Source organism: Bombina bombina, chromosome 6 (genome assembly GCF_027579735.1).
Source record: "Bombina bombina isolate aBomBom1 chromosome 6, aBomBom1.pri, whole genome shotgun sequence".
NCBI lineage: Eukaryota > Metazoa > Chordata > Amphibia > Anura > Bombinatoridae > Bombina > Bombina bombina.
In genome coordinates, this window is record NC_069504.1 from 348,985,659 (window position 1) to 349,012,016 (window position 26,358).

At 42.8% G+C, this 26,358-nt stretch overlaps 1 protein-coding gene across 1 annotated transcript in view; it reads left to right on the forward strand.

The window, feature by feature from the left end:
- Positions 1-26,358, forward strand: part of DEPDC4 (DEP domain containing 4) — a 195,974-nt gene that overhangs the window by 140,397 nt on the left and 29,219 nt on the right. Inside the window, exon 8 of the mRNA XM_053717002.1 lies at positions 16,756-16,834. Coding sequence (XP_053572977.1) covers positions 16,756-16,834 — 79 coding nt within the window. The remainder of the gene's footprint in view (positions 1-16,755; positions 16,835-26,358) is intronic.

Below are 26,358 nucleotides of genomic sequence, written 5' to 3' on the forward strand. Positions count from 1 at the left end.
CTAAATTTGATGGCATCATTATTAAGGACGAGTGGGATAGGATTAGATTCCTCTTGCCCGTCGTCTGCCTTTTAAGGATCCCGTTCCGGGCTCTCTATGAGGGTGGGTTTTCTTTTTCCCATCCCTACTTGGTTGGCGCTATTTTAACGCTTGCCACACATAATACTAGCCCGTGTGAGGATAGTTTGTCGTTCATAGAGCTGCCGGATATAAGGATGGAAACTCTGTTAAAGAGGGTGTTTCAACCTAGGGGATATTTTCTTTTACTGGCGGTGTTTGTCGCTGAAGTTGCTGGATTGGCTACCTTTTGGTGCGTCTCCTCCTCGAAATTGATCAAGGTGGAGGGTTCCCTCGACATTTTTCAGGAAATGATTACGGCCTTCTGGGTTACTAATTCTTATCTGTGCTGTTATTACACAGATTAATTAGCCTAAGGCTAAGACTTCAGGTTTTCTGTTCAGACTGACAGATATAACTTCTAAGTCTAGTCTCTTTCCCTTTCCTTTAAGGGAAAGAGTTTGTTTGACTATTTCCACGGTTTCAGGGGCCAAGGGTGCCTTCATACCGTAAGATAAGGAGAACAAATCTAAGGGACAAAGTTTGTATTTTCATTCCTTTTAGTTCTGATAAAAGCCCAGCATCAGGCCACCGCTAAGCCAGAGTAAACCAAGAGTATTTGGAAGCCGGCTCAGTCCTGGAATAGATCCAAGCAGAGCAAGAAGCCCGCTGAGACCAAGTCCGCATCAAGGGGCAGCCCCGGTCCTATTTTGGATCGTGTAGGGGGCAGACTGTCGCTCTTTAGAGGCTTGGTTCAGGGACGTGCAGGATCCTTGGGTCCCTGGAGGTCATAGCTCAGGGTTACAAGATAGGGTTCCAGTACCTATCGCAGAGAGAGGTTTGGAATACTATTCAAACATTTTTGTGGTCCCATAGAAGGATGGAACTTTCCGTCCAGTTCTGGACCTAAAGTGCTTAAACAAGTTTCTAAATATCCCCTTGAACAATAATGTCCATCCTTCCCTTAATTCAGGAAGGGCAGTTTATGAGCACTATAGATCTGAAGTAGGCATTTCTTCACCTTCCAATCCACAGGAAACTCTTCCAGTTCCTCAGGTTTGTGTTCCTGGACCAGCACTTCCAGTTCATTGCACTTCCGTTTGGTCCAGCTACTGCTACAAGAATTTTACGAAGGTTCTAGGGGCTCTTCTAGCAGTCGCCAGAACCCGGGGTGTAGCAGTAGCTCCCTACTTGGACGATATTCTGATACAAGCACCATTGTTTCGTCTGGTGGAAGACCATTCGGAATCTCTCCTGTCTTTTTCGATCCCACAGAGGGAAGATAAATAGATAAAGGAGTTCTCTTATTCCAAGCACCAGGGTGGAATTCCTGGGCACCATAATAGACTCCATAGACATGGGAATATTTCTAACAGACCAGAGAAGTTGCGAGCTACCTTCAACATGTCTTGCCCTCCATACTTCCTTAGGGCCATCTGTGGCTCAGTGTATGGAGGTGATTTGTCTCATGGTGTCCAGCATGGACATCGTTCTCTTTGCCAGGTTGCACCTCAGGCGACTGCATGCGGAGGCAGTGGAACGTCAATCATTTCGATCTGTCTCGACAGATTTCTCTGGACAACTGGTCAAGAGAATCGCTCTCTTGGTGGCTCTGTCTGGATATCCTTTTTAAGACCATCCTGGGTGACTGTGACTACAGACGCAAGTCTGTCAGGATGGGGAGTTGTTTGGGGCGCCAAGAAGGCGCAGGGTCTGTGGATGCAGGAGGGCAATATTCATTGCTCTGAAGGCTTGGTCCCTTCTGGGTTTGTCCCAATTTATCTGATTCCAATCTGACCATATAACCTTGGTGGCTTACATCAACCATCAGGGGGCAACGAGAAGCTCCCTAGCAATGAGGGAAGTATCTCAGATTCTGGAGTGGGCGGAGACCCACAACTGTTCGCTGTCAGCGATCCACATTCCGGGTGTGGACATCTGGGAAGCGGATTTTCTCGACAATCTTTTAATCCGCGGGAATGGTATCTCCATCCCGAAGTGTTTGCGGAGATATGCAACAGGTGGGGAACACCGGAGATAAGATACCAAGCTTCCCAGATATGGGTCGAGGTCCAGGGATCCTTAGGCGGAGCTAATAGATGCATTAGCAGTGCCTTGGAGGTTCAATCTAATTTCTCTTTTCCTGCCATTTCCACTCCTTTCTCGAGTGGTGGCTCGAATCATAAAGGAGCAGGCGTCGGTGATACTGATTGCTCCATCGTGGCCGCGAAGGATATGGTCCGCGAATCTAGGGGCTGTCGTCATCTCCTCCTTGGAGGTTACCTTTTCCCAGGGATCTGCTGGAACAAGGCCCCTTTCTTCATCAAGATCTAGATTCTGTTGAGGCTGACTGCGTGGAGATTAAACGCTTAGTCTTAGCCAAGAGGGTTTTATGAGAGTGTTATTGATACTCTTATTCAAGCTCGTACGCCGGCTACTCATCGCATCTATCATAAGGTGTGGAGGACCTACTTATTCTGGTATGAAGATCGTGGTTTGTCCTGGCACATGATAATTTCTTTTCTCCAGGATGGACTGGAGAAGGGCCTCTCAGCTAGTTCCTTGAAGGGACAGATTTTGGCCCTGTTTGCTTTACTGCACAAAGAGGCTCGCTGAGCTTCTGGATGTACAGTCTTTTTAAGGTTCTGACTAGGATCAGGCCGGTGTTGAGATCCAATGCTCCTCCTTGAAGTTTAAATCTTGTTCTTAAAGTTGCCAACGGGCTACATTTGAGCCTATGCATGAGGTTGACATTAAGTTGTTGTCTTTGAAGGTTCTTTTTCTACTAGCTATTGCTTCTGCACGCTCGAGTCTGAGATTGCTGCCTTGCAATGTGACCCTTCTTATCTGGTGTTCCATGCTGATAAGGCTGTTCTACTAACTAAGTTGCGATTTAACACAACCTTAGGAAGAAATCCTAACATTCCGAAAGATTTTAGACAATCTTCTTCTCTGTTTATCTATTCTGGAAAGCGTAGGGGTCAGAGGGCCTCTTCGACTTCCTTATCTGTTTGGTTGAGGAGTATCATCCGCTTAGCATATGAGTCAGCGGGTCTTAAACCTCCTCAAAGGATTACGGCTCATTCTATGAGCGCATTGGCCTCCTCTTGGGCCTTCAAAAATGGATCAGATTTGTAAGGCCTCTATGGATCAGACCTGGTCCTCCTTACATACTTTTTTCTAAATTTTACAAGTTTGATGTTTTTCTGCTTCTGCTGAAGCAGCCTTCGGGAGAAATGTTTTGCAGGCTGTGGTGCCCTCAGATAAGGGGCTGCCTCTCTTTTTTTACCCTCCCGTTAGCTTTCAGTGTCCTGGAGCTTGGGTATAATTTCCCACAAGGGAGGAATGCAGCTGTGGACTCTCCCTGTATTAAGAAGGAAAACATAAATTATGCTTACCAGATAATTTCCTTTCCTTCTGTACAGGGAGAATCCACAGCTCCCGCCCGTGTTCTCCGATGGGTGGCCCTAAATTTCAATTTATTCTTCTGACACCTTTTCTCCAACATTGGTGTGTCCGGTCCACGGCGTCATCCATTACTTGTGGGAAATATTCTCCCCCACAGGGAAAGGCAAGGAGAGCACACAGCAAGAGCTGTCCATATAGCTCCCCCTCTGGCTCCGCCCCCCAGTCATTCTTGCCGCTCTGAACAAGTAGCATCTACCACGGGGATGGCGAGGAGTTTGTGGTGTTAGTTGTAGTTTTTTATTCTTCTATCAAGAGTTTGTTATTTTAAAATAGTGCTGGCTTGTACTATTTACTCTATAACAGAAAAGTGATGAAGATTTCTGTTTAAGAGGGCTATGATTTTAGCAGACAGTAACTAAAATCCATTACTGTTATCACGCAGGACTGTTGAAACAAGAGAACTTCAGTTGGGGGTAACAGTTTGCAGACTCATCTGCTTCAGGTATGACTGGTCTCCTTCTAACAACACAGGCTAATGCTAGATGACAGTCATATTTCTTTTCACCTCAGCAAAAAAGATAACAGGCTTCCCCTTTTTGTTTTTTATGCTGGTAGACACTGTTAGGGGCAAAATCGATTGGTTTTTATTACAATATGATACCATTTGAAATATTTTATAAGCTCACATACACTGGGGAACGTTTTTTATTGATCTGGCTTGTTTTAGACACCTAAATCTAGTCAGGAAGGCCCCTTCACTCTAGTGTGCTGAGGGAGGAAGCCTCATTTTGGTGCTTCAGCTGCACAGTTGATTTACAAGGCAGTGCATGCAGATAGGGTCCTGTGGCTCAGAAAGTGACTCCAAAAGGCTTTTTTCTGTGAATGGTGACCCCTAAGGAAGGTAAAAAGCTGCAACAAGTCTGTAGCAGGGATTGTCGTGTATAAAAACGGTTAAATCCAACAATTAGCTCCGGTTTGCTAAGAGCTAGAGTCTCCATATTTGCTGTGCAATACTTTCTAAGCATTAAGACTCTGGGGTCCAAATTTCAGAAAAATCGGATATTGCCTTCATAGTTTTTTGAACATTCAGAAATAAATGTGTCATTTTATTATTTAAAGAGACAGTAACGTTTTTGTTTAAAATCGTTTTTATTGCATTGTTTGCCTGCCTAAATCTGTTTAACATGTCTGTTCCATCAGATAACCTATGTTCTGTGTGTATAGAGACAAATGTGGTTCCCCCTTCGAGTGTTTGTGATAATTGCGCCATAGCGTCCAAACAAAATCAGGACAGCTCTGTTATTTTTCATAATGTTGCCCAAGATGATTTATCTAATGAAGGTAGTGGGGATAGCTCTACATCCTCTCCTTCTGTGTCTACACCAGCTTTGCCCGCGCAGGCGACACCTAGCGCGCCAGTGCTTATTTCTATGCAACAATTATCAGTAGTAGTGGATAATTCTATAGCAAATCTTTTATCCAAACTGCCAGCTTTTCAGAGAAAGCGTGATTGTTCAGTTTTAAATACAGATAAAAAGGATGAACAATCAGACGCTGACGATGCCTTATCTATTTTACCCTTGCATCAATCGGAATTGGCTGTAAGGGAAGGGCTGTCTGAGGGTGAAATTTCAGATTCAGGAAAAATTTCTCAACAGGCAGAACCTGATCTAGTGGCATTTAAGTTTAAACTAGAACATCTCCGCGCTTTGCTTAAGGAGGTATTAGCTACTCTGGATGACTGTGATTCCATGGTAGTACCAGAGAAGTTGTGCAAATTGGACAAATTTTTAGAGGTCCCTGTGCACGACGACGCTTTTCCAATACCTAAGAGGGTAGCGAACATAGTGGAAAAGGAGTGGGAGAAGCCAGGTGTACCCTTTGCCCCACCTCCTATATTTAAGAAAATGTTTCCCATAGTAGACCCTAGAAGGGACGCATGGCAAACGGTCCCGAAGGTTGAGGGAGCTGTTTCAACACTAGCGAAGCGCACAACTATTCCTATAGAGGACAGCTGCGCTTTCAAAGATCCTATGGATAAAAAATTGGAAGGATTGCTTAAAAAGATTTTTGTTCAGCAAGGGTTCATCCTTCAACCAGCTACGTGTGTTATTACTGTCACTTCAGCGGCGTCCTTTTGGTTCGAAGAACTAGAAAGGTCGCTCCAGAAAGAGACTTCCTATGAAGAAGTCATGGACAGAATTCACGCATTAAAGTTAGCTAATTCCTTTATATTGGATGCCGCCTTTCAAATAACGAAATTGGCGGCGAAAAACTCAGGTTTTGCTATAGTAGCGCGGAGGGCGCTTTGGCTAAAATCCTGGTCGGCAGATGTGTCGTCCAAGACTAAGTTACTGAATATTCCTTTCAAGGGTAAGACCCTTTTTGGGCCGGAATTGAAGGAAATTATTTCAGACATCACTGGGGGTAAGGGCCCTGCCCTCCCACAGGATAGGCCTTTTAAGGCTAAGAACAAGTCTAATTTTCGTTCCTTTCGCAATTTCAGGAACGGACCGGCTAATAACTCCACTGCCGCTAGACAAGAAGGTAACGCGGCCCAGCCCAAACCCGCTTGGAAGCCCATGCAAGGCTGGAACAAGGGTAAACAAACCAAGAAACCTGCTGCTGCTACCAAGACAGCATGAAGGGGTAGCCCCCGATCCGGGACCGGATCTGGTAGGGGGCAGACTATCTCTCTTCGCTCAGGCTTGGGCAAGAGATGTTCTGGATCCCTGGGCACTAGAGATAGTTTCCAAGGGATACCTGTTAGAATTCAAGGGACTTCCTCCAAAGGGAAGGTTCCACCTGCCTCGCTTATCTTCAGACCAGATAAAGAAACAGGCATTCTTACATTGTGTAAGAGACCTATCAAAGATGGGAGTGATAAACCCAGTCCCCTCCGGGGAACAAGGTCTAGGTTTTTACTCAAACCTGTTTGTGGTTCCCAAAAAAGAGGGAACTTTCAGGCCAATTCTGGATTTAAAGATATTAAACAAGTTCCTCAGAGTTCCATCCTTCAAGATGGAAACCATTCGGACAATCTTACCGACAATCCAGCAGGGTCAATTTTTGACTACCATGGATCTAAAGGATGCGTATCTGCATATCCCAATCCACAAATCTCATCATCAGTTCCTGAGGTTGGCCTTTCTGGACAAACATTACCAGTTTGTGGCTCTTCCATTCGGTTTAGCCACCGCTCCCAGAATTTTCACAAAGGTGCTAGGGTCCCTTCTAGCGGTCCTAAGGCCGAGGGGCATCGCTGTAGCACCTTATCTAGACGACATCCTAATCCAAGCGTCGTCCCTTTCCAAAGCGAGGGCTCATACAGACATTGTGTTGGCCTTTCTCAGATCTCACGGGTGGAAGGTGAACATAGAAAAAAGTTCACTGTCACCGTCCACAAGGGTTCCTTTTCTGGGAACAATAATAGATTCTGTGGAAATGAAGATCTTTCTCACAGAAGTCAGAAAGGCAAAGCTTCTAAAAGCTTGTTGAGTTCTTCATTCTATTCCTCAACCCTCCATAGCTCAATGCATGGAAGTAATAGGACTAATGGTCGCAGCAATGGATGTGGTTCCTTTTGCTCTAATTCATCTAAGACCATTACAGCTATGCATGCTCAATCAGTGGAATGGGGACTATACAGACTTGTCTCCCCAAATTCAAGTAGATCAGGTAACCAGGGACTCACTTCTCTGGTGGTTGACCCAGGATCACCTGTCTCAGGGAATGAGTTTCCGCAGACCGGAGTGTGTCATCGTCACGACCGACGCCAGCCTCTTGGGGTGGGGCGCGGTCTGGGACTAGGGCCTATGGTCGCGGGAAGAGTCGCTTCTCCCGATAAACATTTTGGAACTAAGAGCTATATTCAATGCGCTCCTGGCTTGGCCTCAGCTAGCGGAAGCCAGGTTCATAAGATTTCAGTCGGACAACATAACGACTGTTGCGTACATCAATCATCAGGGGGGAACAAAGAGTTCCCTAGCGATGTAGGAAGTAACCAAGATAATCCAATGGGCAGAGAATCACTCCTGCCATCTATCTGCTATTCACATCCCAGGAGTAGACAACTGGGAGGCGGACTATTTGAGTCGTCAGACTTTCCATCCGGGGGAGTGGGAACTCCATCCGGAGGTCTTTGCTCAGTTAACCCAATTATGGGGCATTCCAGACATGGATCTAATGGCGTCCCGTCAGAACTTCAAGATACCTTGCTACGGGTCCAGATCCAGGGATCCCAAGGCGACTCTAGTGGATGCATTAGTGGCGCCTTGGTCGTTCAACCTAGCATATGTGTTTCCACCGTTTCCTCTCCTTCCCAGGCTCATAGCCAGGATCAAACAGGAGAAGGCCTCGGTGATTCTGATAGATCCTGCGTGGCCACGCAGGACTTGGTATGCAGACCTGGTGAATATGTCATCGGCTCCACCATGGAAGCTACCTTTGAGACAGGATCTTCTAGTACAAGGTCCATTCGAACATCCAAATCTAGTTTCTCTGCAGCTGACTGCTTGGAAATTGAACGCTTGATTTTATCCAAGCGTGGGTTTTCAAATTCTGTGATAAATACTCTGGTCCAAGCCAGAAAACCTGTGACTAGAAAGATTTACCATAAAATATGGAAAAGATATATCTGTTGGTGTGAATCCAAAGGATTCTCCTGGAGTAAGATTAAAATTCCAAAGATTCTCTCCTTTCTCCAAGAAGGTTTGGATAAAGGGTTGTCAGCTAGTTCTCTAAAAGGACAGATTTCTGCATTATCCGTCTTGTTGCACAAACGACTGGCAGCTTTGCCAGATGTACAAGCTTTTGTTCAGGCTTTGGTTAGAATCAAGCCTGTTTACAGACCCATGACTCCTCCTTGGAGTCTAAATTTAGTTCTTTCAGTTCTTCAAGGGGTTCCGTTTGAACCTTTACATTCCATAGATATTAAGTTATTATCTTGGAAAGTTCTGTTTTTGGTTGCTATTTCTTCTGCTAGAAGAGTTTCTGAATTATCTGCTTTGCAGTGTAATCCACCATATCTGGTTTTTCATTCAGATAAGGTTGTTTTGCGTACTAAGCCTGGTTTTCTTCCAAAAGTTGTTTCCAACAAGAACATCAACCAGGAAATAGTTGTTCCTTCTTTGTGTCCGAATCCAGTTTCAAAGAAGGAACGTTTATTACACAATTTAGATGTTGTTCGTGCTTTAAAGTTCTATTTAGAAGCAACAAAAGATTTTAGACAAACCTCATCTTTGTTTGTCGTTTACTCTGGTAAGAGGAGAGGTCAAAAAGCTACTGCTACACCTCTCTCTTTCTGGCTGAAAAGCATTATCCGCTTGGCTTATGAGACTGCCGGACGGCAGCCTCCTGACCGTATCACAGCTCACTCTACTAGGGCTGTGGCTTCCACATGGGCCTACAAGAACGAGGCTTCTGTTGACCAGATATGTAAGGCAGCAACTTGGTCTTCTCTGCACACTTTTGCCAAATTCTACAAATTTGATACTTTTGCTTCTTCGGAGGCTATTTTTGGGGGAGAGGTTTTGCAAGCCGTGGTGCCTTCCGTTTAGGTAACCTGATTTGCTCCCTCCCTTCATCCGTGTCCTAAAGCTTTGGTATTGGTTCCCACAAGTAATGGATGACGCCGTGGACCGGACACACCAATGTTGGAGAAAACAGAATTTATGCTTACCTGATAAATTACTTTCTCCAACGGTGTGTCCGGTCCACGGCCCGCCCTGGTTTTTTAATCAGGTTGAAAAAATTTTCTTTATACACTACAGTCACCACGGCACCCTATAGTTTCTCCTTTTTCTCCTAACCGTCGGTCGAATGACTGGGGGGCGGAGCCAGAGGGGGAGCTATATGGATAGCTCTTGCTGTGTGCTCTCCTTGCCTTTCCCTGTGGGGGAGAATATTTCCCACAAGTAATGGATGACGCCGTGGACCGGACACACCGTTGGAGAAAGTAATTTATCAGGTAAGCATAAATTCTGTTTTTCACCCTGATTTTTCTCCTACTGTTCCTTGTTCCCTCGGCAGAATGACTGGGGGATGAAATTAGTGGGGGGGAGGTATTTAAGACTTTGGTTAGGGTGTCTTTGCCTTCTCCTGGTGGCCAGGTTCAGTATTTCCCACAAGTAAGGAATGCAGCTGTGCACTCTCCCTTTACAGAAGGAAAGGAAATTATCTAGTAAGCATAATTTGTTTTTCATCATGATTTGCTTAATTTTTGTGCATTTTCTAGTTCTGTTTGAGCTTTTATTTGTGGTTCATTATTAGGCGAGTGCTGCTAGGGTGAGCCAAAAAAGTGGCATCATACCTACCAGCATTTCTATATCTTGACTCAATTTTGTAAGCACTCAAAAAGCTTCCATTACTTGTACATTAGAATGAAATTTGTGGTGATATGCTTATGTGCTTACAAGACCACCTTTATCTGTGCACTTACAGAGCTGATGAACAGTTAGGCACACATTTTCTATTTTGCAGTTGTAACATCAACTTGATATTTTTGCATGAAAAGTAATAAGGTAAAAAATATTTAACCTATTTAATGGCTGCTGTTTTATTTTTCAGATCTGTTCTTTTAAGTTAAAGCTGCTTTAAAGTGCGATTTTTAATTGAAAAATGACATGCTGTAATCCATTAGAGCATGTAATTAAGACTATCGACCCTGCAGCACTGTGTGTTTAACACCTACAAAGGGGTTAAACACATAGTAGAAATACCGCTCAGGGCTCGCAGGACTTGAAGCGGTTTGCAACTAGCGCTGCTGATTGGGTCAGCCGTGTTTTCCGCTCAGGGCTAGCAGTGCACAGTGAGTCCCTGTATTTCTACTGTGTATTTTACCCAATTGCAGAGGTTAAACACACAGTGCTGCAGGGTCTGATCAGAGCATGTAATTTTCTCCAACATAGGTGTGTCCGGTCCACGGCGTCATCCTTACTTGTGGGATATTCTCTTCCCCAACAGGAAATGGCAAAGAGCCCAGCAAAGCTGGTCACATGATCCCTCCTAGGCTCCGCCTACCCCAGTCATTCTCTTTGCCGTTGTACAGGCAACATCTCCACGGAGATGGCTTAGAGTTTTTTAGTGTTTAACTGTAGTTTTTATTATTCAATCAAGAGTTTATTTTAAAATAGTGCTGGTATGTACTATTTACTCTGAAACAGAAAAGAGATGAAGATTTCTGTTTGTATGAGGAAAATGATTTTAGCAACCGTTACTAAAATCCATGGCTGTTCCACACAGGACTGTTGAGAGGAATTAACTTCAGTTGGGGGAACAGTGAGCAGTCTCTTGCTGCTTGAGGTATGACACATTCTAACAAGACGATGTAATGCTGGAAGCTGTCATTTTCCCTATGGGATCCGGTAAGCCCTGTTTATTAAGATAGTAAATAAGGGCTTCACAAGGGCTTATTAAGACTGTAGACTTTTTCTGGGCTAAATCGATTCATATATTACACATATTTAGCCTTGAGGAATCATTTAATCTGGGTATTTTGATAAAATTATATCGGCAGGCACTGTTTTAGACACCTTATTCTTTAGGGGCTTTCCCTAATCATAGGCAGAGCCTCATTTTCGCGCCGGTATTGCGCACTTGTTTTTGAGAGGCATGACATGCAGTCGCATTTGTGAGGAGCTCTGATACATAGAAGAGACTTTCTGAAGGCGTCATTTGGTATCGTATTCCCCTTTGGGCTTGGTTGAGTCTCAGCAAAGCAGATACCAGGGACTGTAAAGGGGTTAAAGTTAAAAACGGCTCCGGTTCCGTTATTTTAAGGGTTAAAGCTTCCAAATTTGGTGTGCAATACTTTTAAGGCTTTAAGACACTGTGGTGAAATTTTGGTGAATTTTGAACAATTCCTTCATACTTTTTCGCAATTGCAGTAATAAAGTGTGTTCAGTTTAAAATTTAAAGTGACAGTAACGGTTTTATTTTAAAACGTTTTTTGTACTTTGTTATCAAGTTTATGCCTGTTTAACATGTCTGAACTACCAGATAGACTGTGTTCTGAATGTGGGGAAGCCAGGGTTCCTTCTCATTTAAATAAATGTGATTTATGTGACAATGAAAATGATGCCCAAGATGATTCCTCAAGTGAGGGGAGTAAGCATGGTACTGCATCATTCCCTCCTTCGTCTACACGAGTCTTGCCCACTCAGGAGGCCCCTAGTACATCTAGCGCGCCAATACTCCTTACTATGCAACAATTAACGGCTGTAATGGATAATTCTATCAAAAACATTTTAGCCAAAATGCCCACTTATCAGCGTAAGCGCGACTGCTCTGTTTTAGATACTGAAGAGCATGACGACGCTGATGATAATGGTTCTGAAATGCCCCTACACCAGTCTGATGGGGCCAGGGAGGTTTTGTCTGAGGGAGAAATTTCAGATTCAGGGAAAATTTCTCAACAAGCTGAACCCGATGTGATTACATTTAAATTTAAGTTGGAACATCTCCGCGCTCTGCTTAAGGAGGTATTATCCACTCTGGATGATTGTGAGAATTTGATCATCCCAGAGAAACTATGTAAAATGGACAAGTTCCTAGAGGTCCCGGGGCTCCCAGAAGCTTTTCCTATACCCAAGCGGGTGGCGGACATTGTAAATAAAGAATGGGAAAGGCCCGGTATACCTTTCGTCCCTCCCCCCATATTTAAAAAATTGTTTCCTATGGTCGACCCCAGAAAGGACTTATGGCAGACAGTCCCCAAGGTCGAGGGAGCGGTTTCCACTTTAAACAAACGCACCACTATACCCATAGAAGATAGTTGTGCTTTCAAAGATCCTATGGATAAAAAATTAGAAGGTTTACTTAAAAAGATGTTTGTTCAGCAGGGTTACCTTCTACAACCAATTTCATGCATTGTCCCTGTCACTACAGCCGCGTGTTTCTGGTTCGATGAGCTAGTAAAGGCGGTCGATAGTGATTCTCCTCCTTATGAGGAGATTATGGACAGAATCCGCGCTCTCAAATTGGCTAATTCTTTCACCCTAGACGCCACTTTGCAATTGGCTAGGTTAGCGGCTAAGAATTCTGGGTTTGCTATTGTGGCGCGCAGAGCGCTTTGGTTGAAATCTTGGTCAGCTGATGCGTCTTCCAAGAACAAACTACTTAACATTCCTTTCAAGGGGAAAACGCTGTTTGGCCCTGACTTGAAAGAGATTATCTCTGATATCACTGGGGGTAAGGGCCACGCCCTTCCTCAGGATCGGCCTTTCAAGGCCAAAAATAAACCTAATTTTCGTCCCTTTCGTAGAAACGGACCAGCCCAAAGTGCTACGTCCTCTAAGCAAGAGGGTAATACTTCTCAAGCCAAGCCAGCTTGGAGACCAATGCAAGGCTGGAACAAGGGAAAGCAGGCCAAGAAACCTGCCACTGCTACCAAGACAGCATGAAATGTTGGCCCCCGATCCGGGACCGGATCTGGTGGGGGGCAGACTCTCTCTCTTCGCTCAGGCTTGGGCAAGAGATGTTCTGGATCCTTGGGCACTAGAAATAGTCTCCCAAGGTTATCTTCTGGAATTCAAGGGGCTTCCCCCAAGGGGGAGGTTCCACAGGTCTCAGTTGTCGTCAGACCACATAAAAAGACAGGCATTCTTACATTGTGTAGAAGACCTGTTAAAAATGGGAGTGATTCATCCTGTTCCATTAGGAGAACAAGGGATGGGGTTCTACTCCAATCTGTTCATAGTTCCCAAAAAAGAGGGAACGTTCAGACCAATCTTAGATCTCAAGATCTTAAACAAGTTTCTCAAGGTTCCATCGTTCAAAATGGAAACCATTCGAACAATTCTTCCTTCCATCCAGGAAGGTCAATTCATGACCACGGTGGATTTAAAGGATGCGTATCTACATATTCCTATCCACAAGGAACATCATCGGTTCCTAAGGTTCGCATTCCTGGACAAGCATTACCAGTTCGTGGCGCTTCCTTTCGGATTAGCCACTGCTCCAAGGATTTTCACAAAGGTACTAGGGTCCCTTCTAGCGGTGCTAAGACCAAGGGGCATTGCAGTAGTACCTTACTTGGACGACATTCTGATTCAAGCGTCGTCCCTTCCTCAAGCAAAGGCTCACACGGACATAGTCCTGGCCTTTCTCAGATCTCACGGATGGAAAGTGAACGTGGAAAAGAGTTCTCTATCTCCGTCGACAAGGGTTCCCTTCTTGGGAACAATAATAGACTCCTTAGAAATGAGGATTTTTCTGACAGAGGCCAGAAAAACGAAACTTCTAAACTCTTGTCGGATACTTCATTCCGTTCCTCTTCCTTCCATAGCGCAGTGCATGGAAGTGATAGGTTTGATGGTAGCGGCAATGGACATAGTTCCTTTTGCGCGCATTCATCTAAGACCATTACAACTGTGCATGCTCAGTCAGTGGAATGGGGACTATACAGACTTGTCTCCGAAGATACAAGTAAATCAGAGGACCAGAGACTCACTCCGTTGGTGGCTGTCCCTGGACAACCTGTCACAAGGGATGACCTTCCGCAGACCAGAGTGGGTCATTGTCACGACCGACGCCAGTCTGATGGGCTGGGGCGCGGTCTGGGGATCCCTGAAAGCTCAGGGTCTTTGGTCTCGGGAAGAATCTCTTCTACCGATAAATATTCTGGAACTGAGAGCGATATTCAATGCTCTCAAAGCTTGGCCTCAGCTAGCGAGGGCCAAGTTCATACGGTTTCAATCAGACAACATGACGACTGTTGCGTACATCAACCATCAGGGGGGAACAAGGAGTTCCCTGGCGATGGAAGAAGTGACCAAAATCATTCAATGGGCGGAGACTCACTCCTGCCACCTGTCTGCAATCCACATCCCAGGAGTGGAAAATTGGGAAGCGGATTTTCTGAGTCGTCAGACATTGCATCCGGGGGAGTGGGAACTCCATCCGGAAATCTTTGCCCAAATCACTCAACTGTGGGGCATTCCAGACATGGATCTGATGGCCTCTCGTCAGAACTTCAAGGTTCCTTGCTACGGGTCCAGATCCAGGGATCCCAAGGCGACTCTAGTAGATGCACTAGTAGCACCTTGGACCTTCAAACTAGCTTATGTATTCCCGCCGTTTCCTCTCATCCCCAGGCGGGTAGCCAGGATCAATCAGGAGAGGGCGTCGGTGATCTTGATAGCTCCTGCGTGGCCACGCAGGACTTGGTATGCAGATCTGGTGAATATGTCATCGGCTCCACCATGGAAGCTACCTTTGAGACGAGACCTTCTTGTTCAAGGTCCGTTCGAACATCCGAATCTGGTCTCACTCCAGCTGACTGCTTGGAGATTGAACGCTTGATCTTATCAAAGCGAGGGTTCTCAGATTCTGTTATTGATACTCTTGTTCAGGCCAGAAAGCCTGTAACTAGAAAAATTTACCACAAAATTTGGAAAAAATATATCTGTTGGTGTGAATCTAAAGGATTCCCTTGGGACAAGGTTAAGATTCCTAAGATTCTATCCTTCCTTCAAGAAGGATTGGAAAAAGGATTATCTGCAAGTTCCTTGAAGGGACAGATTTCTGCCTTGTCTGTGTTACTTCACAAAGAGCTGGCAGCTGTGCCAGATGTTCAAGCCTTTGTTCAGGCTCTGGTTAGAATCAAGCCTGTTTACAAACCTTTGACTCCTCCTTGGAGTCTCAACTTAGTTCTTTCAGTTCTTCAGGGGGTTCCGTTTGAACCCTTACATTCCGTTGATATTAAGTTATTATCTTGGAAAGTTTTGTTTTTGGTTGCAATTTCTTCTGCTAGAAGAGTTTCAGAATTATCTGCTCTGCAGTGTTCTCCTCCTTATCTGGTGTTCCATGCAGATAAGGTGGTTTTACGTACTAAACCTGGTTTTCTTCCAAAAGTTGTTTCTAACAAAAACATTAACCAGGAGATAGTCGTGCCTTCTCTGTGTCCGAAACCAGTTTCGAAGAAGGAACGTTTGTTGCACAATTTGGATGTTGTTCGCGCTCTAAAATTCTATTTAGATGCTACAAAGGATTTTAGACAAACATCTTCCTTGTTTGTTGTTTATTCTGGTAAAAGGAGAGGTCAAAAAGCAACTTCTACCTCTCTCTCTTTTTGGATTAAAAGCATCATCAGATTGGCTTACGAGACTGCCGGACGGCAGCCTCCTGAAAGAATCACAGCTCATTCCACTAGGGCTGTGGCTTCCACATGGGCCTTCAAGAACGAGGCTTCTGTTGATCAGATATGTAGGGCAGCGACTTGGTCTTCACTGCACACTTTTACCAAATTTTACAAGTTTGATACTTTTGCTTCTTCTGAGGCTATTTTTGGGAGAAAGGTTTTGCAAGCCGTGGTGCCTTCCATTTAGGTGACCTGATTTGCTCCCTCCCTTCATCCGTGTCCTAAAGCTTTGGTATTGGTTCCCACAAGTAAGGATGACGCCGTGGACCGGACACACCTATGTTGGAGAAAACAGAATTTATGTTTACCTGATAAATTACTTTCTCCAACGGTGTGTCCGGTCCACGGCCCGCCCTGGTTTTTTTAATCAGGTCTGATAATTTATTTTCTTTAACTACAGTCACCACGGTATCATATGGTTTCTCCTATGCAAATATTCCTCCTTAACGTCGGTCGAATGACTGGGGTAGGCGGAGCCTAGGAGGGATCATGTGACCAGCTTTGCTGGGCTCTTTGCCATTTCCTGTTGGGGAAGAGAATATCCCACAAGTAAGGATGACGCCGTGGACCGGACACACCGTTGGAGAAAGTAATTTATCAGGTAAACATAAATTCTGTTTTTCTATTATAATGGCCCTTTAATTTGATATTAAACTGACAAGGGATGCATGTTTTGCACACCTGATACTCTAGTATTTATCACCGACTGATTAGAACAGTTCTCACACCCCTCATGTTAGATAGGAACAATCCTCCATTCACACCGTCATAGCCACAAAAAGTTATTGTTTTCTTTAGGACCAGAATAGCCTTAAAAAAAACTTTTCTAAACTAACAAGATGCAACAAAACCAGAAAATGGTTTACGTGACTGTTGGATATATTTTCATGAAATAAGGTTCAACATTTTGTTTTCATTTCTAATGTGTTAAAGTTTGAGTTTAATGCCCCTTCAGCCAATATGATTGTATAGATAACACACCCATATACTTAAGATTTCTTTTTAAAGACCATTATGGATTTCTTAGGGGGTCGTGTTTATGATCTCCTATGTGAGTGTTTGTATTGTTTTTTTGTAGTTGGGGAATGCAATGGTTATGTGTGTTCCATTTATATAAATAACTAATAGAAAAAAAGTGTTTTTACATTTAGACACCTCTTCCTTTACTGGATCTCATTAGTACAAAGCTAAGAAGCCTTCAGAATGGAATTGATCCTGATGCTATTTCAGGTATTTATTCAATCATTATTATAGTCGGGGGCGACATACCCTGTACATCATTGGTCGTTAAGGGTTTTACAGGTCATAGTAGCACGGGTCTCGCCACAAGTCGCAGGACCACACTATTTATGACCTCCCTTCTGGCAACTGTCATCCTAGAACAGCGCTGTCTTGTCATAATTGCAAACCCCAATTCAAATACCCTGTACATCGTTGGTTATTAAGGGGTTAAGTTTTGTTGAGTGAGCAATTGAGAGATGCATAGCGGTTACCATTGTGCATTAAAACACATTTCAAGCTTCTCAGCAATATAACATTATATGCAATGGATTAACTTGCAAAACAATTTTTAAAGAGATGTTAAACCCAATTTATTTTTCTTTCATGATTCAGATAGTGTGCAATTTTAAGCAACTTTCTAATTTACTCCTATGAAATTTTATTTGTTCTTTTGGTATCTTTTTATTTGAAAAAGCAGGAATGTAGTAAGCTTAGGAGCCGTCTAATTTTTTTTGTTTAGCACCCTGGGTAGCACTTGCTGATTGGTGGCTACATTTATCCACCAATTGGCAAGCGCTACCGAGGTGCTGAACCAAAAATGGGCCGGCTCCTAAGCTTTACTTACTTGCTTTTCAAATAAAGATACCAAGAGAACAAAGAAAAATTAAAGGGACATAACAGGTTGAAAACTGTGCATATCCTAAAAGGGCCAATCAATTAAACATAGTTTGCATAAAAGAATAGTTTTAAAATTAATGGCAAGTATTTTAAAATAATTTTCAAAAATAAGCAAAATTAATTACATAGCTAAGCTGCCTGGAGCAGCCAACTCCACCCACCCTCATTGTTTAGACACAGGCATTGTATTCAACTGAGTTCACAGCTTCTAGGCAGCTTTAGCAGATAATACCTATTCACTTTTGTATTCTGCCAAAATAACAATAGATATAGATACAGCCATAGAAGGAAATGTGTGGAGGGAGTTAGAGCTTTACAATTCAGAAACTAAAAAGAAAGGGTTAATGGAAAAGTACTGCAGTATAAATTTGCAGGTAAAGTAATTAAAGTACATATTATATTTTGTCTCTCCCAACTTGTTTTATGTCTCTTTAATAGGAGTAAATCCTAATTTGTGGGGCAACCATTATCTCAAAAACTAGAACCAATTCAGCAAAACTGATGTAATTTTTGGACTAGGCACCCCAAAAATACCCTAAATTTGTTCAAATATCCTGGGCAACTACAATTCTTTTAATTATTTTTAAACCTGTTATGTATTTAAAAGTACATTTTTTTTAATTAATTTTACATGACTTCACTGATCAGCAAGTGTCTAATCAAAACTTGCATTTTAATCAAATAAATTAATAAAAACATATTGTTTCCTTTCCTATTTTAATATTTATTTATAATGAAAATTATACTTTGCTTTTAGGCATTTTTGTCTTCCAAACGTTTACATATTTCGTATCTGGGACTCAGACAATTATAAATGTGGGTGTTTTGGAGATAGGTATTTAAAACTTTATAACTGTTCAATTAATATTATGATTACTGAAAATAAGTTATTTATGATTACAAGAGTATAATTCACCTATGTAAAGTTTGTAGTCATTTTTGGGAATTACTTCAAGCCAAGCATTTCTCTTGTCCTCTTGAAATCACTATTGTATGAGAGTCCACAATCCAAAAATTTCCTGCCACTAGAAGGAGGAAAATATTCCCAAACCCCAAGAGCTCTATAAAAACCCTACGACATCACGGATACCTCAGTCTTGCCTGCCTTAGCTGGACCAGTTTTACCAGTAGATGAGTGTCTTGGTAAGTGACTTTTGTATTCTATTGACACTCTATAAGCCTTTTTGGGTATTTACTGTGTGTATGCATGAATGTATACATGTAAATGTGTGTGTATGTATGTATATACATAGTGTGTGTGTATATATATATATATATATATATATATATATATATATATATATATATGTATATATATATATATATATATATATATATATGTATATATTATATATGTATATATATATATATATATATATGTATATATGTATATATATATATATATATATATATATATGTATATATATATATATATATATGTGTGTATGTATGTATGTGTATGTGTGTGTGTGTGTTATAAAAAGTCTACACACCCCTGTTAAAATGTCAGGTTTATGTGATGTAAAAAAAATGAGACAAAGATAAATCATTTCAAAACTTTTTCTACCTTTTTAATGTGACCTATAAACTGCACAACTCAATTGAAAAACAAACTGAAATCTTCTAGGTGGAGGGAAGTAAAAATAAAAAAATATGGTTGCATAAGTGTGCACAACTGGGGTTGTAGCTGTGTTCAGAATTAAGCAGTCATATTCAAAATCTTGTTAAATAGGAGTCAGTACACACCTGTAATCATTTAAATTGCCTCTGATTAACCCCAAATAAAGTTCAGCTGTTCTCGTTCTTTCCTGACATTTTCTTAGTCGCATCCTACAGCAAAAGCCATGGTCCGTAGGGAGCTTCTAAAGCATCAGAGGGATCTCATTGTTAAAAGGTATCAGTAAGGATAAGGGTACAAAATAATTTCCAAGGCATTAGATATACCATGGAACACAGTGAAGACAGTCATCAAGTGAAGAAAATATGGTGCAACAGTGACATTACCAAGAACTGGAGATCCCTCCAAAATTGATGAAGAGACGAGAAGAAAACTGGTCTGGGAGGCTGCCAAGAGGCCTACAGCAACCTTAAAGGAGCTGCAGGAATATCTGCCAAGTACTGGCCGTGTGGTACATGTGATAACAATCGCCCGTATTCTTCATATGTCTGGGTTATGGGGTAGAGTGGCAAGATGGAAGCCTATTCTTAATTAAAAAAAAAACCATCCAAGCCCGGCTAAATTTTGCAAAAACACATCTGAAGTCTCCCAAAAGCATGTTGCAAAAGGTGTTCTGGTCTGATGAAACCAAGATTGAACTTTTTGGCCATAATTCCAAAACATATGTTTTGCGCAAAAACACTGCAATTCACCAAAAGAACACCATACCAACAGTGAAGCATTGTGGTGGCAGCATCATGATTTGGGGTTGTTTTTCTTCAGCTGGAACTGGAGCCTTAGTCAAGGTAGAGGGAATTATGAACAGTTCCAAATACCAGACAATATTGGCACAAAACCTTCTAGAAAGCTGAACATGAAGAGGAACTTCATCTTTCAGCATGACAACGACCCAAAGCATACATCCAAATCAACAAAGGAATGGCTTCACTAGGAGAAGATTAAAGTTTTGGAATGGCCCAGCCAGTGCCCAGACCTGAATCCAATCAAAAATCTGTGGGGTGATCTAAAGAGGGCTGTGCACAGCAGATGCCCTCGCAATCTGACAGATTTGGAGTGTTTTTGCAAAGAAGAGTGGACAAATCTTGCCATGTCAAGATGTGCCATGCTTAAAAAAACATACCCAAAAAGACTGAGTGCTGTAATAAATCAAAAGGTGCTTCAACAAAGTATTAGTTTAAGGGTGTGCACACTTATGCAACCATATTATTTTATTTCTCCAACATTGGTGTGTCCGGTCCACGGCGTCATCCTTACTTGTGGGAATATCTCTTCCCCAACAGGAAATGGCAAAGAGTCCCAGCAAAGCTGGCCATATAGTCCCTCCTAGGCTCCGCCCACCCCAGTCATTCTCTTTGCCGTTGCACAGGCAACATCTCCACGGAGATGGTTAAGAGTTTTTTGGTGTTTAAATGTAGTTTTTTATTCTTCTATCAAGTGTTTGTTATTTTAAAATAGTGCTGGTATGTACTATTTACTCTGAAACAGAAAAGGATGAAGATTTCTGTTTGTGAGAGGAAGATGATTTTAGCAGACAGTAACTAAAATCGATTGCTGTTTCCACATAGGACTGTTGAGATGAAGTAACTTCAGTTGGGGGAAACAGTTAGCAGACTTTTCTGCTTAAGGTATGACTAGCCATATTTCTAACAAGACCATGTAATGCTGGAAGGCTGTCATTTCCCCTCATGGGGACCGGTAAGCCATTTTCTTAGTCAAGCAAACAGAATAAAGGGCTTAATATGGGCTATAAAACTGGTAGACACTTTTATGGGCTAAATCGATTGCTTTATTTGGGCATTTTATACATGTTTATGCTGATAATTCTCATTTATAAACTTGGGGAACGTTTTTTAACGGCAGGCACTATGTTAGACACCTTTTCCAGTCAGGGAGGGCCTTCCCAGTTGTAGGCTGAGCCTCATTTTCGCGCCATTACTGCGCAGTTGTTTTTTGAGAGCAAGACATGCAGATGCATGTGTGAGGATCTGAAAGTAGCTGGAAAAGTTTCTAGAAGGCGTCACTTGGTATCGTATTCCCCTCTGGGCTTGGTTAGGTCACAGCAAAGGCTATAGCAGGGACTGTATAGGGGTTAAATTTGTAAACGGCTCCGGTTCCGTTATTTTAAGGGTTAAAGCTCTGAAAATTGGTGTGCAATACTCTTAATGCTTTAAGACACTGTGGTGAAAAATAGTGCTGGTATGTACTATTTACTCTGAAACAGAAAAGGATGAAGATTTCTGTTTGTGAGAGGAAGATGATTTTAGCAGACAGTAACTAAAATCGATTGCTGTTTCCACATAGGACTGTTGAGATGAAGTAACTTCAGTTGGGGGAAACAGTTAGCAGACTTTTCTGCTTAAGGTATGACTAGCCATATTTCTAACAAGACCATGTAATGCTGGAAGGCTGTCATTTCCCCTCATGGGGACCGGTAAGCCATTTTCTTAGTCAAGCAAACAGAATAAAGGGCTTAATATGGGCTATAAAACTGGTAGACACTTTTATGGGCTAAATCGATTGCTTTATTTGGGCATTTTATACATGTTTATGCTGATAATTCTCATTTATAAACTTGGGGAACGTTTTTTAACGGCAGGCACTATGTTAGACACCTTTTCCAGTCAGGGAGGGCCTTCCCAGTTGTAGGCTGAGCCTCATTTTCGCGCCATTACTGCGCAGTTGTTTTTTGAGAGCAAGACATGCAGATGCATGTGTGAGGATCTGAAAGTAGCTGGAAAAGTTTCTAGAAGGCGTCACTTGGTATCGTATTCCCCTCTGGGCTTGGTTAGGTCACAGCAAAGGCTATAGCAGGGACTGTATAGGGGTTAAATTTGTAAACTGCTCCGGTTCCGTTATTTTAAGGGTTAAAGCTCTGAAAATTGGTGTGCAATACTCTTAATGCTTTAAGACACTGTGGTGAAATTTTGGTAAATTTTGAACAATTCCTTCATACTTTTTCACATATTCAGTAATAAAGTGTGCACTGTTTAAAATTTAAAGAGACAGTAACGGTTTTATTTTAAAACGTTTTTTGTGCTTTATTGACAAGTTTAAGCCTGTTTAACATGTCTGTGCCTTCGGATAAGCTATGTTCTATATGTATGAAAGCCAATGTGTCTCCCCATTTAAATTTGTGTGATAATTGTGCCATAGCGTCCAAACAAAGTAAGGACAGTACTGCCACAGATAATGAAATTGCCCAAGATGATTCCTCAGATGAGGGGAGTAAACATGATACTACATCATCTCCTTCTGTGTCTACACCAGTTTTGCCCACGCAGGAGGCCCCTAGTACATCTAGCGCGCCAATGCTTATTACCATGCAACAATTGACGGCTGTAATGGATAACTCCATAGCAAATATTTTATCCAAAATGCCTACATATCAGAGAAAGCGCGATTGCTCTGTTTTAAACACTGAAGAGCAGGAGGGCGCTGATGATAATTGTTCTGTCATTCCCTCACACCAATCTGAAGGGGCCATGAGGGAGGTTTTGTCAGATGGGGAAATTTCAGATTCAGGAAAAATTTCTCAACAAGCTGAACCTGATGTGACATTTAAATTTAAATTAGAACATCTCCGCGCACTGCTTAAGGAGGTGTTATCTACTCTGGATGATTGTGACAACTTGGTCATTCCAGAGAAATTATGCAAGATGGACGCGTTCCTAGAGGTTCCGGTGCACCCCAACGCTTTTCCTATACCCAAGCGGGTGGCGGACATATTGAATAAGGAGTGGGAAAAGCCCGGCATACCTTTTGTTCTCCCTCCTATATTTAAGAAATTATTTCCTATGGTCGACCCCAGAAAGGACTTATGGCAGACAGTCCCTAAGGTCGAGGGGGCAGTTTCTACTCTAAACAAGCGCACTACTATTCCTATCGAGGATAGTTGTGCTTTCAAAGATCCTATGGATAAAAAATTGGAGGGTTTGCTTAAAAATATTTTTGTACAGCAAGGTTACCTTCTACAACCCATTTCGTGCATTGTTCCTGTCACTACAGCAGCGTGGTTCTGGTTCGAGGAACTAGAAAAGTCGCTCAGTAGAGAGACTCCATATGAGGAGGTTATGGACAGAGTTCACGCACTTAAGTTGGCTAACTCTTTTATTTTAGATGCCGCTTTGCAATTAGCTAGATTAGCGGCGAAAAATTCAGGGTTTGCAATCGTGGTGCGCAGAGCGCTTTGGCTAAAGTCTTGGTCAGCGGATGTGTCATCCAAGACAAAATTGCTTAACATCCCTTTCAAAGGTAAAACTCTATTTGGACCAGAATTGAAAGAGATTATCTCAGACATCACTGGGGGAAAGGGCCACGCCCTTCCACAAGATAGGCCTTTCAAGGCCAAGAATAAGTCTAATTTTCGTTCCTTTCGCAATTTCAGGAACGGACCGGCCTCTAATTCTGCATCCTCTAAGCAAGAGGGTAATGCCTCACAACCCAAACCAGCCTGGAAACCGATGCAAGGCTGGAACAAGGGTAAGCAGGCCAAGAAGCCTGCTGCTGCTAACAAAACAGCATGAAGGAGTAGCCCCCGATCCGGGACCGGATGTAGTAGGGGGCAGACTCTCTCTTTGCTCAGGCTTGGGCAAGAGATGTTCAGGATCCCTGGGCACTAGAAATAGTTTCTCAGGGTTATCTTCTGGAATTCAGGGAACTACCCCCAAGGGGAAGGTTCCACATGTCCCACTTATCCTTAAACCAAATAAAGAGACAGGCGTTCTTACATTGTGTAGAAGACCTGTTAAAGATGGGAGTGATACACCCAGTTCCACTAAAGGAACAAGGAATGGGATTTTATTCAAATCTGTTCGTAGTTCCCAAAAAAGAGGGAACTTTCAGGCCAATTTTGGACTTGAAGATCCTAAACAAATTTCTCAGGGTACCATCGTTCAAGATGGAAACCATTCGAACGATTCTACCCACTATCCAGGAAGGTCAATTTATGACTACCATGGATCTAAAGGATGCGTACCTACATATTCCTATCCACAAAGAACATCATCAGTTCCTAAGGTTCGCCTTTCTGGACAAACATTACCAGTTTGTGGCCCTCCCATTCGGGTTAGCCACTGCTCCAAGGATTTTCACAAAGGTACTAGGGTCCCTTCTAGCGGGTCTAAGACCGAGGGGCATTGCAGTAGTACCTTACTTGGATGACATTCTAATACAAGCGTCGTCCCTGTCAAAAGCAAAGGCTCATACAGACATCGTTCTGGCCTTTCTCAGATCACACGGATGGAAGGTGAACATAGAAAAAAGTTCTCCGTCTCCGTCAACAAGAGTTCCCTTCTTGGGAACAATAATAGATTCCTTAGAAATAAGGATTTTTCTGTCAGAAAGTCAAAACTTCTAAGCGCTTGTCAAGTTCTTCATTCTGTTCCACGTCCTTCCATAGCGCAGTGCATGGAAGTAGTAGGGTTGATGGTTGCAGCAATGGACATAGTTCCTTTTGCACGAATTCATCTAAGACCATTACAACTGTGCATGCTCAAACAGTGGAATGGGGACTATACAGACTTGTCTCCAATGATTCAAGTAGATCAGAAGACCAGAGATTCACTCCGTTGGTGGCTGACCCTGGACCATCTATCCCAGGGAATGAGCTTCCACAGACCAGAGTGGGTCATTGTCACGACAGACGCCAGTCTAGTGGGCTGGGGCGCGGTCTGGGAATCCCTGAAAGCTCAGGGACTATGGTCTCGGGATAAACATTCTGGAACTAAGAGCAATCTTCAATGCTCTCAGGGCTTGGCCTCAGCTAGCAAAGGCCAGATTCATAAGATTCCAATCAGACAACATGACTGTTGCGTATATCAATCATCAGGGGGGAACAAGGAGTTCCCTGGCGATGAAAGAAGTGACCAAAATAATTCAATGGGCGGAGGATCACTCCTGCCACCTATCTGCGATCCACATCCCAGGTGTGGAAAACTGGGAAGCGGATTATCTGAGTCGTCAGACATTCCATCCGGGGGAGTGGGAACTCCACCCGGAGATCTTTGCCCAACTAACTCAATTATGGGGCATTCCAGACATGGATCTGATGGCGTCTCATCAGAACTTCAAGGTTCCTTGCTACGGGTCCAGATCCAGGGATCCCAAGGCGACTCTAGTAGATGCACTAGTAGCACCTTGGACCTTCAACCTAGCTTATGTGTTCCCACCGTTTCCTCTCATTCCCAGGCTGGTAGCCAGGATCAAACAGGAGAGGGCCTCTGTGATCTTGATAGCTCCTGCGTGGCCACGCAGGACTTGGTATGCAGACCTGGTGAATATGTCATCGGTTCCACCATGGAAGCTACCTTTGAGACAGGACCTTCTTGTTCAGGGTCCATTCGAACATCCAAATCTGGTCTCCCTCCAGCTGACGGCTTGGAGATTGAACGCTTGATTCTATCAAAGCGTGGGTTTTCAGATTCTGTGATAGATACTCTATTTCAGGCCAGAAAACCGGTAACTAGAAAGATTTACCATAAAATATGGAAAAGATATATCTGTTGGTGTGAATCCAAAGGATTCCCATGGAATAAGATAAAAATTCCTAAGATTCTCTCCTTTCTACAAGAAGGTTTGGAGAAAGGATTATCTGCAAGTTCTCTAAAGGTACAGATCTCTGCTTTATCTGTCTTACTACACAAAAGACTGGCAGCTATGCCAGATGTTCAAGCATTTGTTCAGGCTCTGGTTAGGATCAAGCCTGTTTACAGACCTTTGACTCCTCCCTGGAGTTTAAATTTAGTTCTTTCAGTTCTTCAAGGGGTTCCGTTTGAACAGGAGGGCAAATGGCAGGTACTCCAATAACCAGATAGGCGCAACTATATTCGGTAAAAAATTCAAAACTTTAATGAAAAAATGTTTAAAAATTGTATATAAAATACACAATCAAGCTGGACACAAAGACAGGGGGTGAAAAAGACAGGCCTGACGCGTTTCGCGCCCCCTAGTGGCGCTTATTCATAGGCTGCAGCACCTAGTGTGTGGTGCCTTTTTAAAGGGCAAGGAAAACCATTAACCCTTAGTGTGCAAATCATTATTAAAAACGGTAACAAAATAAAAACAACAACAAATTTACATTGGGATTACTTACAAAAAATATAAATACAGATTCAGATACAGACATACCTGAGCCAGTGTGTGGAATAATGTGATACCTAGACATAATAATGAGAAATTA